Raw genomic sequence first — 15,496 nt, 5'->3', positions numbered from 1 at the left:
GGCAGGGCTGTACTATCCACGGCGTTCCTATCAGATCCGAAGTCCCTACCTCCTTAAGATACACGGCTTTTAAGTCACCTGGAGTGGAGCACCCACAGGGACATCTCTCGAAGAAGAAGAGGAGGTTACTCACCCTGTGCAGTAACTGACGTTCTTCGAGATGAGTGTCCCTGTGGGTGCTCCACTACCCACCCTCCTCCCCTCTACTTCGGAGTTGAGGGGCCTCCGTTGTAGAGAAGGAACTGAGGAGACCGGCCACGCATGCGTACTATCAACCTAGACTCACAGCGGGGGCAGCCTCTGAGCATGCGTGGCTGCTATGAGTACTGCTGCAAAAAATCTCCGAGCAAAGGCGCAGGGACGCACCAACACCTGGAGTGGAGCACCTGGAGTGGAGCACCCACAGGGACACTCATCTCGAAGAACGTCAGTTACTGCACAGGGTGAGTAACCTCCTCTTTCTATTTGACTAGGTTCAAGGAATTCAGGAAATCACAGAGGCTGTTTGTCTTTTATGGGACTGAGAGTAAAAGACAGGCAATTACATCATAGTGCCTGTCTAAGTGAGTTAGGCTTTGTACAGAGGAATGTTGCAAAGAAACTAGGGCTGTCAATTAATAGGAGTTAACTCATGCGATTAACTAAAAAAAAATTAGTCGTGATTAAAAGAATTAATCACGATTAATCACAGTTTTAATTGCACTGTTTAATAGAATAACAATTGAAATTTATTAAATATTTTGTTTTTCTACATTTTCATACATATTGTATTCTGTGTTGTAATTGAAATCAAAGTGTATATTATTTTTATTACAGATATTTGCACTGTAAAAATGATAAACAAAAGAAATAGTATTTTTCAATTCACCTCATACAAGTACTGTAGTGCAATCTTTGTCATGAAAGTGCAACTTAAAAATGTAGATTTTTTTTTGTTACATGACTGCACTCAAAACCAAAACAATGTAAAACTTCAGAGCCTAAAAGTCCACTCAGTCCTACTTCTTGTTCAGCCAATCGCTAAGACAAACAAGTTTGTTTACATTTAAGGGAGATAATGCTGCCCTCTTCTTATTTACGTCACATGAAAGTGAGAACAGGCATTTGCATGGCACTTTTGTAGCCGGCATTGCAAGGTATTTACGTGCCAGATAAGCTAAACGTTCGTATGCCTCTTCATGCTTCGGCCACCGTTGCAGAGGACATAACACTCATTAAAAACATTTGTTAATTACATTTTTGATTGGACTCCTTGTATGTCCCCTACTCTGTTTTACCTGCATTCTGCCATATATTTCCTGTTATAGCAGTCTCGGATGATGACCCAGCACATGTTGTTCATTTTAAGAACATTTTCACTGCAGATCTGACAAAACGCAAAGAAGGTACCAATGTGAGATTTCTAAAGATAGCTACAGAACTTGACCCAAGGTTTAAGAATCTGAAGTGCCATCCAAAATCTGAGGGACGAGGTGTGGAGCTTGCTTTCAGAAGTCTTAAAAGAGCAACACTCCAATGTGGAAACTACAGAACCAGAACCACCAAAAAAGAAAATCAACCCTCTGCTGGTGGCATCTGACTCAGATAATGAACATGAACATGCATCGGTCCGCACTGCTTTGGACCATTATTGAGCAGAACCCCATATCAGCATGGACATGTGTCTTCTGGAATGGTGGTTGAAGCATGAAGGGAAATGTGAATCTTTAGCCCATCTGGCACGTAAATATCTTGGGACGCCAGCTACCACAGTGCCATGAAAACGCCCGTTCTCACTTTCAGGGGACATTGTAAACAAGAAGCAGGTAGCATTATCTCCTTCAAATGTAAACAAATTTGTTTGTCTGAGCGATTAGCTGAACAAGTAGGACTGAGTGGACTTGCAGGCTCTAAAATTTTACATTGTTTTATTTTTGAATGCAAGTTTTTTAGTACATAATTCTACATTTGTAAGTTCAACTTTCATGATAAAGAGACTGCACTACAGTACTCGTATTAAGTTAATTGAAAAATACTATTTCTTTTGCTTTTTTACAGTGCAATACTTGTAATCAAAAATAAATATTAAGTGAGCACTGTACACTCTGTATTCTGTGTTGTAATTGAAATCAGTATATTTGAAAATGTAGAAAACATCCAAAAATATTTAAATAAATGGTATTCTGTTATTGTTCAACAGTGTGATTAATTGCAATTAATTTTTTTAATCGCTTGACAGCCCTAAAAGAAACCTATGTCCCTCTCCTTTGAGGGGTTTAGATTGCACCCCACAAGGACCAAGCTGGCTTCCGTGAGTTGCCTTAGACATACCCCAATGTTAGAGATCTGTGGAGCAGCCACTTTGTTTTTATACTTTTACAAAACACTATTCCCTATATCTGGTATCCACATTGGATGCTCAGTTTGGTACGGCAATATTACAATTGTTATTTAATTAGGACTCCATGCCCCACTTTATGCAGGCAGGAGTGCTGCTTATGAAACTATGCCATGAGTGGGAATGTGCAGAAGCTACTCCAAGAAGAAGTGAAGGTTACTGTCCTGTAACCGGAATTTTTCAAGATGGATTATGCACATTGATGGTCCCTGCCCTCATTTCCTTCTCTCTCAGTCCTACTTCAACTTTGGACATGAAGTGGTGGAAGGAACTGAGGTGGGTGGAGTGCTATGCCCACTTATATAGCCTCACCCTCAGGAGGTGAGCAGGAGCAGAAAGAGGGACGTAGGAGTGTGAGAGTGCTTCAACGCACACTCCTTCAAATAGATTCCACAGTCAGAGCTGCACCATCTGTGCATCCCATGAGTGGGAATGTGCAGAATCCATCTCGAAGAACTGCAGTGGCAGGTGAGTAACCTTCATTTCTGTCTTTTAGAGCTTCTTTTTGTATACTAATTGTTATGCTGATTTAGGGAGTTTATTCATACATCCTAATATTTTTCTGTCAAGATGCACGCTAGCATGTTGAGTAGCATCATCATGCTCTCCTCTGAAAGCCACCTGTGCTTGCCTCTATTCTCTCTGTAAGAACAGATTGTGAGAAGAGTAACAACTGCAATCTTTGTCTTAGATAAGTGAATGTGAACAAATGTATTTGATTATCCATTTTTGGGCTCAATATTTCAAGTTGCTGAGTACTCCGGCCCTCATCAAGCAAAGCACATAAGCATGAGTTAAGGATTAATCATATGGTTAAGTTCTTTTCTGTATAAGGGCCACAGTACCTAATTCCTTGCATGATCAGGACATACGTCATTATTCATAAAACGGAAAAAAAAAAAAATCTTGAATGTTAAGTCTATTTTACCTGAATTGTCTGTGGCATCCTCCATTGTAGGATGCTTTCCTGTATATTGTACAGTTGCTGCAGGATCAATGTCCTCAAACGTAGTTTTTCATAGGCAGCTATGACTGAGGACTGGGAAAGCTCCAAACGAGCCCTCTTGCCCAGCTGCAAAGAACACCTCTTGCATATTCTTAATTTCGGTTAAGACTTTTCATTGTTTTATAATAACAACCTGAAGTGTAACATCTGTGATAACCCTATTCAAATTGGCGACTCCAATATGTACTATATGATTAGATTAATTATACTATTAACTATTGAACTTTGTCAGCCTGTTTGGTTCTTTCTTACACTGATCAGACTGATATACTGTGGTGTAAGCGAAAGCAGACTCCATAAGCAGAAGCAGGGTCCATAATCTGCTTCTGTCTCCAAATACTTGATTCTGGTCTACAAGTCCTATAGTGCTGCAGACATCATTCTTTCCTACTTCGTTTTCAGTTATATTGAACTTCCCACGTAGGTCAGAGATGTCCTTTTTTATAAACAGCAGTGTGGACTGAATATCGGTTCTATGTCCCTTGAGTTCTGTGAGAATCTCTGGCATGTCAACTTTTATAGCAAGAAGGATCTTTTTTCTCTCTGTTTAGGTGGTGTTTCCTTCAAGAAGCTGAGAGAAATCCTCCTGAGTACAAATGGCTTTATGGAATAGTTGTGATGGCTTGGATTTCTTTTTTGGGGTGGTCGTTAAATTCTTCCCAAATGATTTTTAGGTTTAGATGGTGAATTTGGAAGGAGAATGATTCTGCATCTGCCCAACTGGAGTTGAGATATAAGGCATCCCCAGCAAGAATGCCCTAATGGTTATCTGTTAATTATATTTATAACCTTACATACTTGGCATTTTGTTTTGGTCCTTATGAATTACCTTTTTGACTGTTCTTTAACCCGTACATTCTATTTCTTTCATTACTCTCTTTATTTCTTTCATTTTAAAATAAATAGCCCTTTTATTTTCTTCTCCCCCTTTAGCTACAGTTCAGGTGGCCCACCCCTTTGTGGAGCCCACTAACCTCCCCTTCCTCTCGTTCAGGCCTGCCGCCTCTACACTTTGGTCTGCATGTGATATAATTACCTCCACTCCAGAAAACTATTTTTAAAACAACTGCCAATAAGAGAGAGAGATTCCAACATATTCTGATCTGAAATATTGTATACTTGAAATACTTGGTAGATAGCAAATTTGATTAAACAGCACCTTTTTTTTTTTTTTTTTTTTTTTTTAAATCATCATGGCTGCTTCCCCAATAAGGGTAAAAAAATTTCCCACAGCTCAATCTAATTTATTGGCATTTATAAAGCATTAATCCATATAATATCTCATGTCTGTATATGGATTAAAAAGAAATTGAGAGATACCTGGTAGGGACAGCTGGGTCATTGTCCTACTCTGCTTATAATGAATATTACCTCCATCATGGACTGAATGGTTTCTTTAATTTGAGGTTGGGGTGTACCCATCTCAGCAGGGTGACAGATAATGGTTCAGCCTTGGAGGTTGAAAGAACCAGGGAGTTTCAAAGCAGACGAAGTTTCTGTGTTGATGGTTTGCCTGCTTAGTACCATGGCGCAAACACCAATAAAAATCCTTAAATCTTTTTTATAAAAGATACACAGAAGGGAAAAAACAGCTAAAGCATTTGAAATATAAAGTATTAAATTAGGCTTTCATTGTAACATCCCATGTTCCCTTTCCCTTTAGCTGCAGAGTTTTTAGAATAAAAAACCCTATGTTTAACAGTCTCTTGGGTGGTATTAAAGATAACTGTCCTTTTTGATGAAAAGACAAGAAGTTAGTTGAGATGGGCTGGAGCTGTCATTGTTAAAGGCCTATCCCATTTCCGAAGAAGACAAAACAAGCACACGCAAAAGGGGAGAGAAAAGAATAGCAAAGATAGAAAATACAGCTTCTGTCTCTGATGTTGATTTTCACTTGCAGCCTCACTGGTGGAAAAAAAACAGATGCAGCACATGGTCTGATCAACCACTCTGAGACCTGGCAAACTTTACCAGCAATGAAGTGTTTAGAATATTGCTTTTAGTTGCCTTTTTGGTCATGACTCATACCAGTGTTACAGAATATGCAGTCTTGAATGGCTGAGTCAGACTCTCACTATACAAAAGGAAAAAGGAGAGGGATATAAGAGAAGAAATAAGTGGGGAAGGAAAAGAACACACAAAGGTGTTTCAATGTCACTCACTCTCTCATCCCTGGTGGTATTCAGGATTTAGCCAAAGCTGGTGGAGGTGGCAGTGTCATCTGTCTCCATCTCTCTGGCCAGGTCTGGTCAGGGCATCTTTCAGGATTTTGATGACGGAGGTCTGGATTCCCAGGAGACTGTGGGTGTGGCAGCCGTTATGGTGAAGCTTGCTTCTTCCTCTTCTCTTGCCTTTCCATCAGCCAGCATAATGTTGGCCTCCATCTGTTCATCCATATTTTTCCCCCCATTTTTTTTTAAGGGAGTGGTAGGCAGAATAGCCCATCCTCTCATTATTTTGTCCTCCAATAAGACCACTTTCCAACACACCAATTTTGGTTAATAAATTTTTGTTCTCACACTGTTCTTGTTTACCAGATATAATCTTTACGCAGTCCTTGAATTATATCTGTAGGCCTTTTTGTTTGTACTAATACAGTCTCTCTCTCTCTCCCTTTTGGAACTTTTCCCATCATTGTTTATTATTATAGGCTATTTTGACACTTTATGAACGTTCACACACTTTTTATAGTTGAGCTCACAATTAGGGTAAATTTGTAGACCCAGTTATCACAGCAGATGGGACCCATAGAACCACCCAAGACCAGTAGGTGCTGCTGCAACATGGGTGTTTCCATCCACAACTTCCCTGACTACAGTGAAGCTCCCTGGTCCTCTCTCATGTGACCAGTTTGCATGCAGTACTGTGGTCTGCCCCTGCATCAGTTCCTTTGGTCTCTCTGCAGGCAGTGAATCATAGGACTGGGTCAAACCTGGTGGCTTTGCAGCCTTAAGCTTCTCTCCCCACCTTGGAGTCATCCAGCACCTCCAGTTCTCAAGTTCATCTCAGGAATGGAGATCTGAGCAGGGGTCTCTGGCTGAAAAAAACTAGATTGATTCCTCTCCATTGCTTCCAGGCTTTCAGGCTCCTCTTCAGAAAAGGAGCCTGAACACTCATAGAAGTATCCGGATCAAAAAAGAGAGTCAAGCAACCAGATAGATCTTTGTAGATCATATTTTGGAAACAGATGGAGTAGACTAAGTCAAGACATTAAGATTGACAGCTACTTATGGAACTTTGAAATAATGGAAGAAAAGAGATGGAGTAATTGAGGAGTGGAGTAGAGTGACACTCTCTCTTTAGGATGATAAAAACAGCATACTTAAATACAGAGGGGATGGGGTGAAACTGATAAGTTGGTGGGTTTGAGGATGACAAGTTGAGACATCAGAGTTGAACACAAGGATAAAAGAGGACAAAATCAGAGTGTGGGTATGATGGAGAAAGTAAAGACAGACCCATAAATATTGTGGTATTATAAGGAGCTAGTAAATTATCACTAGACTAATGGGGATGAAGGGAAAATTGTGTTTAACAAGGTTCAAGTCAAAGAGTATTATTTTTTTCTTTTTCTCTAGTGATGCTATTGCTGAGATTAGAGCCGTTTGTATTGAGGAAATTGGAGTGTGGATGAAAATGTACAGTGATGCCTTCCTGAATGATAGTTATTTAAAATATGTCGGTTGGACACTACATGACAGGGTAAGTAGTATTTTCCAGAGTACGACACCAGGAAAAATGCACGTTTCCTTTTCCTGTTCAATATATCACATTTTGATTATTTTTTTTCCTTTCATTTATTTCTTGACCGATATATTTCTGTAGTCATCATCTTCGTTTGTGTAGCTTAAAACCATCAGTGTTAGATGTCCAGGTCTAGGCTGGTGAGCCAATTGATTGCTTCAAGTGACATGGAGTGGATGTCAGAGAAACTACTAAAATATGATTGTTTGGGACATTGGTTGACATGATGTCGCCTAGTTTGAAGTTCATTTCCATACTCACAAATAGGTTTGGATCTAAGTTTCCATTTATGGAGGAGGTTAGGTGCTTCTGCCATGTGATGTGTGGGTTTACAGTGGACCTTATTTTCCATGGAAGTGAAAAGCCACTGGGTTCTTCAATTGAATCCTTGATGAGGTGTTTGTTCTCGATGTTGCCGTCTTCCTCCTTGCTTGCCACTGATTTTCGTGGGGGGGAAACCCTGAGTCTTTGAGCTCTTGCACTGCAAGCCAAAAAGGTTTTCTGGATTTAAGTCAGAGTTTTCAGATATTATTTAGGTCTTCCTGTATTGGGAGATCCTTGTTACCTCAAATATGATGGGGCTCCTGAAGGATTCCTGTGTTGCAACAAATTTGGGGTGAATGAATGTACACCAGTACAGGAAGCTATGGTTGTGGCTTTGATTTTTACTGTGCCTGTAATGATATGCATGACTGTGTTAAGTTGAGAGTGGACAAGTGATGTGAGGGAGCTATGTGCCCAGATGGGTGAGCAGTATTCTGCAGTATAGTAGACAAGGGCCACTTTAGAGGTCCGTAGAGTTTTTTTGCATCAGCTCCACAGGTTGTTCCTGCCCATTTTTGGATGAGATTTACACGCATCTTTATTTTGTCATGGATATTTTTCAGGTACTAGTGATTTTTGTGAGGTTTTGGTCTATGGTTACACCAAAATATTTTGGGATAGGATCGTATCTTATCTGCTGGCCACAAAAGTCCAAGTGCGATTCTGGTCTAACTGTTTGATTGTTTAGATTAAATGCTGATACAACTATCTTAGTGGGGTTTGGTTTTAGTCAGAGCAATGTCATCAGAGGAGACAAATTTCGGTGATGATGTTTGAGGAAGGTTGCTGGTATAGATTTTAAACAGAATTGGTGATAGGACTGATCCCTGTGGTAGACCATCATTGACAGTGCATGGCCTGCTGACCTGGTCACCAAGGAAAACATGAAATCTATGATTGGTCAGCACTTCTCAGAAGAATTTTATCATTGCATTGCATGGAATAATTTTGCTGGCTTTTAGAAAGAGGCAATAATATCCCTCATACCATGTTGTATGCCTCATATAAGTCTAAGAAAGCTGCCTCAGTCGTATGTTTTCACTGGAATTCCACCTTTGTGTGGTGTTAAGGCTAATACTTGGTTAGTACAGCTGCGGCCTGTTTATATATCTGCTTGTTTGGTTGGTAGCATTGCTTTTACAGGCGGTATGATCCTTGCCAGTAATATTCTCTCTCTAAGCTTGTATGACAAGCAGAGGAGTGAGAGAGGTTGGTACTATGAAGGATTACTAGTTAGCTTCACACCGGATTCTCAGGACAAACCCCGAGGAATGGATATTGGAGAATGGTCTTGCCAGCCATCTTTTGTACTTAGCTCTGAAGTTGTTAACAAATTCTGGCAAAACACCATCAGGTCCTGCAGCTTTCATGAGTGAAAGGGTCTTATTGACCTCCTCAACAGTGAAGGGCAGTGATAGCAAGGAGGAGGCAAGTGGTAAGATGACTATTTGTCAGCGTATTCTGCGCACATTGCACTCAATAAACTTGTCCTGTGGTGCTTTTTATGTGCATAAGAAGTATTCCTGCAGTCACATCAGCTGAGACTTGAGTGTTTCGATGTTTCACTGGCTTTGCAGGCCCATGCTGGTGCAATAATATCCAAGCTTAGCAACTGGAGTGAGTAAAGTACAGAGCTTCAACCATCTCAGTCCATCCTTGGCAGTGCACTAACTTCAGTGACTATAGTAAGGATGTTGAGTATTTACATCAGACGACACTTGGCACTCCTTTCTGTTTCTTTCTTTCCACAAGAAGGTATATCATTCTTTTTTCTTGTACCTATTTAGATGATCTGGGTGAAACAATCAAAATTTTCAGGTGTTGTTGGAATCACATAGATGGTAGATTCAGTTGTCACAGAGAATCCTGGACAGTTTGGCTTTTGCAGTTTCCATTGTGATTTAGGCAATGACATGATTACTGGGAGTCCAATCCCAATATGGATTATCACCAGTTGATGCTGACTGCATGGAAAGTTGCCAAGAATATTTTTCTGACGGATTCTGAACTAGTCTTTGATGAGGAAACCTAGATCTAGGTTGTAGTGAGTTTCAACGGGAAGAATGAAAAGTGCCCCTCCCTTCTCACATTTATCTCCAGACGACTTCTCCTTGTCCAGATCTGTTCTGCCCCCAACAATCTTCTATTCATTGAACTTTTTGAAACTTTGCACTTTTAGAGAGAGGTAAGGGATTGACTCTGTGTACACATATTTGCAGAGGGACAATAGGGTTGAGGTCTGTTTTTTCTCACCTCTATATATTATATATTGAAAACATTTTTGCTGTTAACAAGCAGGTTATCTCGGGAGACACAAATCCACAGTTTGAAAACTGCAAAACTAAACATCTCTGATGCTATCTTCTAGACTGACCATTGAGTCCCATTGGGTAGATAGAAAGATTAACCTAAATAATCTATACAGAAGTCCCTGGAACCCCATAAAATTGGGTCTGTAGCAACGCAAAGACTCACCGGCACGGCGCCTCCTGCTGGTTGTCCTGGGAATTAGCTCTCCAGCTCTGGAGCGCCCTCTGCTGGCCGATGTCCGGCTTGCCTCAGGCCCCAGTGTCCCTCCCAGATCCTGGTGCCCCTTTACCTTGGGTGCTGCCCCCTGGCAGTACCCCCACTCTCTGGATCTCCCCACCCAGGGGAACCCGCAACCCTCTACCCCCACCTCGCCTCAGTGGCTACTGCCAGTCACCATCTAGCCCCCGCTCACTGGGGTAGACTGTAGTCTATACCACTCATCATCGGCAAGGGGGGTTTGGACCTGCTGCCTTTGCCTACCCTGGGCTGCACCTCTGCAACCCTGGTACCCTTCCTGGCCTTTACCAAGGCCTGCAGCCTGGGGGTTTTCCAGTCAGGAGCTCCCCAGCTCCTCTGGCCTTTCCCCAGCCCTGCTCCACTCTAGGTACCCTGCTGAGCTCCCAGGCAGCCAGGCCTGTCTCTCTCCACAGCTAGAGAGAGACTGCCTGAGCTCCTGGCCCACAGCCTTTTATAGGGCCAGCTGTGGCCTGATTGGGGCGTGGCCCAGCTGTGGCTGTTTCCCCAATCAGCCTAGGTTTTTGGCTCGCAGCCCCAGCCCTCTCCCAGGGCTGGCTGTAACCCTTTCAGGGCCGGAGCGGGTGACCACCCAGCTACAGGGTCCCTAATTCATGAACTATTGGAACTCATTTACAAACTTTTCTTAAACATTACATGAATATATTGTCTAAAACCAAGTCTGCAAGAGACAGGTCTCCAGGAGATCCCTCCCAGTCTTCAGCCTCCTCAGTTTTGATGCATTTGTCAGGAGCACAGAACCAATTTCATTGTATACTTTACCTTCCTTTAGGGCCACCAGGCCCACTACCAAACAGCTTGAAAGCAGATGGTGCAGAATGGCTACTGCATCCTTTTCAACTCTAGGCTGCCTCTAAATCCTGCTTCCACATCTCTTCAGGGATCCTTTTGATGAGATATTACTTCTAGGTGAATTCTCTTCTACAGAGGGATTCATAGAAGAGGTTCAGAGTCAGTACCAAAGGAAAAGCTTCTACAGCAGGCACTTCCTCATCCGAAAGAACCTCTCCCTCATATTATCTTGTGGAAACTGAAAAGTTTCATCAAAAGATAAATTCTGCCTGCTGTCTTTGGGAAACATCACCCCCATCCTCCCGCCCTGTGACTGTCTCAGTTCTTTCACCCTAAAGGACATGTACTTTCATGTACTAATACAGCCATTTAGTGTGAGCAACAGACACTTTCAATACAAGGTCCTGCCATTTGGACTGTCAACAGCACACACAGTTTTCACCAAGTGCTTGGCAATGATGGCTGTCCACTTAAGATGAAAAATCAATTTCTACCCTTACTCAGACAACTGGATGACAAGAACTAGATCCAACAACCTACTCAGGTTATCAATTCAAACAGCCTGCAGTATCTTCAGATCAGCTGGGAAAAGTTTTCCCTGGTCTCCACACAGCAGATATCCTTTCTAGATGCAGTTCTGGATTCCATACAAGTCAAAGGAGAGGTCTGCAGCAATCTCGCCAAAAATCAAAATGTCATCTCTTAGGCTTGTCTCAGGAGGAGACCTCTCCAAGATTTGATGGTCCAGAATTGCAATAACCTACCTTATGCTTTCTATACCTTGAAAGATCCTGAGACAGATCAATTGGTGGAACTGCATAGAAATCACATTAAAAGAGATTGTTTAATTTCTCAAGCTTCCTGTGCAATAGTAATCACAGAAACATCCAAGCTAGAGTGCACCCTACCAAAGACTGACAATACCAGGCTCTCATGAGTAGAAGTATGCAAAAGCTCACCAAAAGGAAAGAGGTTACTTAATAGTAACTGTAGTTCTTCAAGGGTTGCTTCTGTATACTTCCACTTCCTGCCCATCCACCCCTCTTCCAGCTTGGATTTATGGAGTTCAGGAGAAAAGAACTGAGGTGGTTAGGATTCTGACCACATTTATATAGTCTCAGTCTCTGAATGTTCATCCAGGTGCTAGTTTGAGCAGCCCTTGAGGTGCAGCAATGAGCACAACATAGGCAGACACAAAAATCAAGCCCTGTCTTTTTTATGAGGTTTCAGTGACTTGTATTATTTTCCTGGGGTGCCCTATGCCTTAAAGTTGCAAAAAGGGAACAAAGAGGACCCAGGGAATTAGAGACCAGTCAGCATAACTTTGATACCTGGAAAGATATGGGAACAAATTATTAAACAATTAGTTTGTAAATACCTGGAGAATAACAGGGTTATAAGAAATATCCATCATTGATTTGTCAAGAAGAAATCATGCCAGACCAACAGAATTTCCTTCTTTGGGTCACTGGCCTAGTGGATGGGGGAGGGGAGGAGGAAGCAGTAGATGTGATATATCTTGATTTTTAGTAAGGCTTTTGGGAGAGTCCCATGTGGCATTCTCATAAGCAAACTAGGGAAATGTGGTCTAGACAGAATTACTAAAAGGTGGGAGCACAATTGGTTGAAAGACATACTCAGAGTAGTTATCAATAGTTCACTGTCAAACCGGGAGGGTGTATCTAGTGGGGCTGCCTGGGGCAGTTCTGGGTCTGGTATTATTTAATATTTTCATTAATGACCTGGATAATGGAGTGGAGAGTGTGCTTATAATTTATAGATAACACCAAAATGGGCGGGATTACAAGCACTTTGGAGGACAGGATTAGAATTCAAAATTACTTGACAAATCGGAGTATTGGTCTGAATTAAACAAGATGAAATTTAATGAAGACAAGTGCACAAACACAAAATGGGGAATAACTGGCTAGGTGGTAGTACTTCTGAAAAGGATCTGGGGGTTCTAGTGGATCACAAATCGAATGAGTCACCAGTGTGATGTAGCTGCGAAAAAGGCTAATATCATTCTGGGGTGTATTAACAGGGGTGTTGTGTGTAAGACATGGGAGGTAATTGTCCTGCTCTACTCAGTACTGGTGAGGCCTCAGCTGGAGTACTATGTCCAATTCTGGACACCCCACTTTAGGAAAGATAAGGAAAAATTGGAGCGAGTCCAGAGGAGAGCAACACAGGTGATAAAAGGTTTAGAAAACCAGGAAAGGTTAAAAAGCTGGGCACATTTAGTCTTGAGAAAAGAAGACTGAGGGAGAACATGATAGCAGTCATTTAACATGTTATAAAGAGGACAGTGATCAATTGTCCCCCATGTCCACTAAAGGTTGTACAAGAAGTAATGGGCTTAATATACAGCAAGGGAAATTCAGGTTAGATATTAGGATAAACTTTCTAACTTAAAGGGTAGTTAAGATCTGGAATAGGTTTTCAAAGGGAGGTTGTGGAATCCCCATCATTGGAGCTTTTTAAAAATAGGTTGGAGAAATACCTGTTAGTTATGGTCTAAGTTTACTTGGTCCTGCCACAGCTCAGGGGACTGGACTTGACTTCTGGAGGTCCCTTCCAGCCCTACATTTCTATGATTCTTTGATTCTATGATATTTTTACTTAGATACACTGCTTTGACACTGTATTGTGAATTTTTAAGTAGTAAATTCCCAATTATAACCTTTTCATTGCCTACACATGGTATTTTTCACCATGGACTCTTAGAGCTTATAAATCTGTGCGGATAACTTTTTTGTGAGAATGTGGTGCATTTGATTAACTGTAGTTTGTTTCCTGATGATTGATAGGTTCACTAGATTGGCACTTATCTACCCACCATCGCCTCAGAGTTAGAGATGATGGGTTTTTCTTTTTTTATATTTCTTAGCTTTGTGTATCATACAGTGTGTGAAAAGGCATTGAGAAGAGATAGGTACTTGTGGAAATTTTGCACAAGCTAACCAGTGCCCCTTGCTAATGGCTGTTCTCCAAGATCACAACATGGAGCAAAGTCAAATCCAGCCTTTCATATTGTAAAGATAAAAAATTCACTAGGGGGTCAATCTTTTGCATATTCAATGTACACCTTCAGAAGACACTGTTAGAGATGGAAAGAAGGAGCAGGAGGACCCAGAGGCGGATTGAGTAAACGGACTTCTTTATTGCGGTAATTGTTCACCTCGACCCAATTGTCAAGTAAGCCCCGAATTAATCACATCACACTCTTTTATCTAAGTTAATATGTAAATACCCACATTTATTACAACACCCCAAAACTCTTATTTAATAATATGAACGCCCATATAATGAATATTAATATCTATATACTGAATATAATTATACCCACCCCTGTTTACTGTTTGCAGCATTAAGCATATTATACAGACATTTTTACCTTGAAGATACATTTCTTTGCAGTAATTGTAGCCACAAGTTCCCTTAACCAGCAATTCACAGGGGAGGGAGGAAGGGGCCATGACCCCGAGCTCGTCTATGTAACTGGGAGAGGAAAGGGGGGGGATGTTGAGGATAACACTTCTTCACATAAAGGGTATCCTTCAGACAACCATATTCCTTATGCAGCTGCAATGCTTATCTATTCTTAACAAGCAGAAGGGAAGGGAAAAGGATGGCAACTTTATCTATCAAGCGAAGAAATAGTGATTGCCTGTGCCTTACTCCCTATTACCATGATAGCTGTTACCCAGGTCTTTACTTAATCCTTACATACCCCAACAGACACGAGTTTCAAATAATTCTTATATTTTTTCCCCTGGTTTTCGTTTTTATTTTGGTTTTTTTTGTTTGTTTGTTTGTTTTCAACATCAACTGAAAGAACCTTTAGAAGCCAGCTTTGGACTCAGTCCTGCCTCCATGAACTTCAGTGGTGCAGGTTGGGTCTTTTCTGTATACAGAAGCAGAAGAAGTATAACACTTGTTTTTGTAGAACATTCCCTATTATTTTTGTACATTTTAATTTAACTGTTAGATTGTTTAATGAGGTTGTTTTTGGTAACTTATTTACATAGAATTTTAAATGTACAACAAAACTAGAGATTACTAGATGGATGCTACTTAATCTTCATGTACATTTCATTAGGATATTTTGGCTAATCTTAGTGTGTTTTTCTTTAGCAAGGTGAAGTGAGGTTGAAGTGTTTGAAAGCTCTGCAGAGTCTGTACACCAACAGGGAGTTGTTCCCTAAACTGGAGCTATTTACTAACAGATTCAAGGTAAGAGTGAAAAGAGGAAATGTGATTTTTGAAAAGACTGTAAAACGGTAGAATTGTCTCTCATCTATCTAGTTGTTTCACATCTCTTAAATCATGTGCAATAAATTATGTGAAGGAGACTCACCTGCTTCTGCCACTGATTAAGTACTTTTCATGGGGACTATCCAGCTACAGTGGTGAAACGATCATGTTTGCTGTTTTCAGTAGGAAAAGGGCTCTTGGTCTTTTAAATGAAAGAAATGTGACTCATTTCAGAAGCAGAAGTATTCCTGAATGAAATTTATGAGGGTGATACCAGCACATTTATTTTTGAAGTTATTTATCAAATATCCATCACTAGATCTGGGCATGATTCTTACTTTCCCACTGTCCACTTGTCCTCTCACATTACCGAATAATCCTATGATTTTTATATTTTAATCTCAGTGAATTTTAGGGCTCATGAAGGTTTT

The 15,496-nt window shown here is 41.0% G+C and overlaps 1 protein-coding gene across 1 annotated transcript in view; it reads left to right on the top strand.

Annotated features, from left to right (window-relative positions):
• STAG1 (STAG1 cohesin complex component) overlaps positions 1-15,496 on the top strand; it is a 393,382-nt gene that overhangs the window by 183,072 nt on the left and 194,814 nt on the right. The window contains exons 11-12 of the mRNA XM_065411120.1: positions 6,962-7,085; positions 14,946-15,044. Of these exons, the coding sequence (XP_065267192.1) occupies positions 6,962-7,085; positions 14,946-15,044 (223 nt within the window). The remainder of the gene's footprint in view (positions 1-6,961; positions 7,086-14,945; positions 15,045-15,496) is intronic.

Source organism: Emys orbicularis, chromosome 9 (assembly GCF_028017835.1).
Source record: "Emys orbicularis isolate rEmyOrb1 chromosome 9, rEmyOrb1.hap1, whole genome shotgun sequence".
Classification (NCBI taxonomy): domain Eukaryota; kingdom Metazoa; phylum Chordata; order Testudines; family Emydidae; genus Emys; species Emys orbicularis.
The sequence above is the reverse complement of the archived record's forward strand: the minus strand, read 5'-3'. Positions and strand labels throughout refer to the sequence as shown.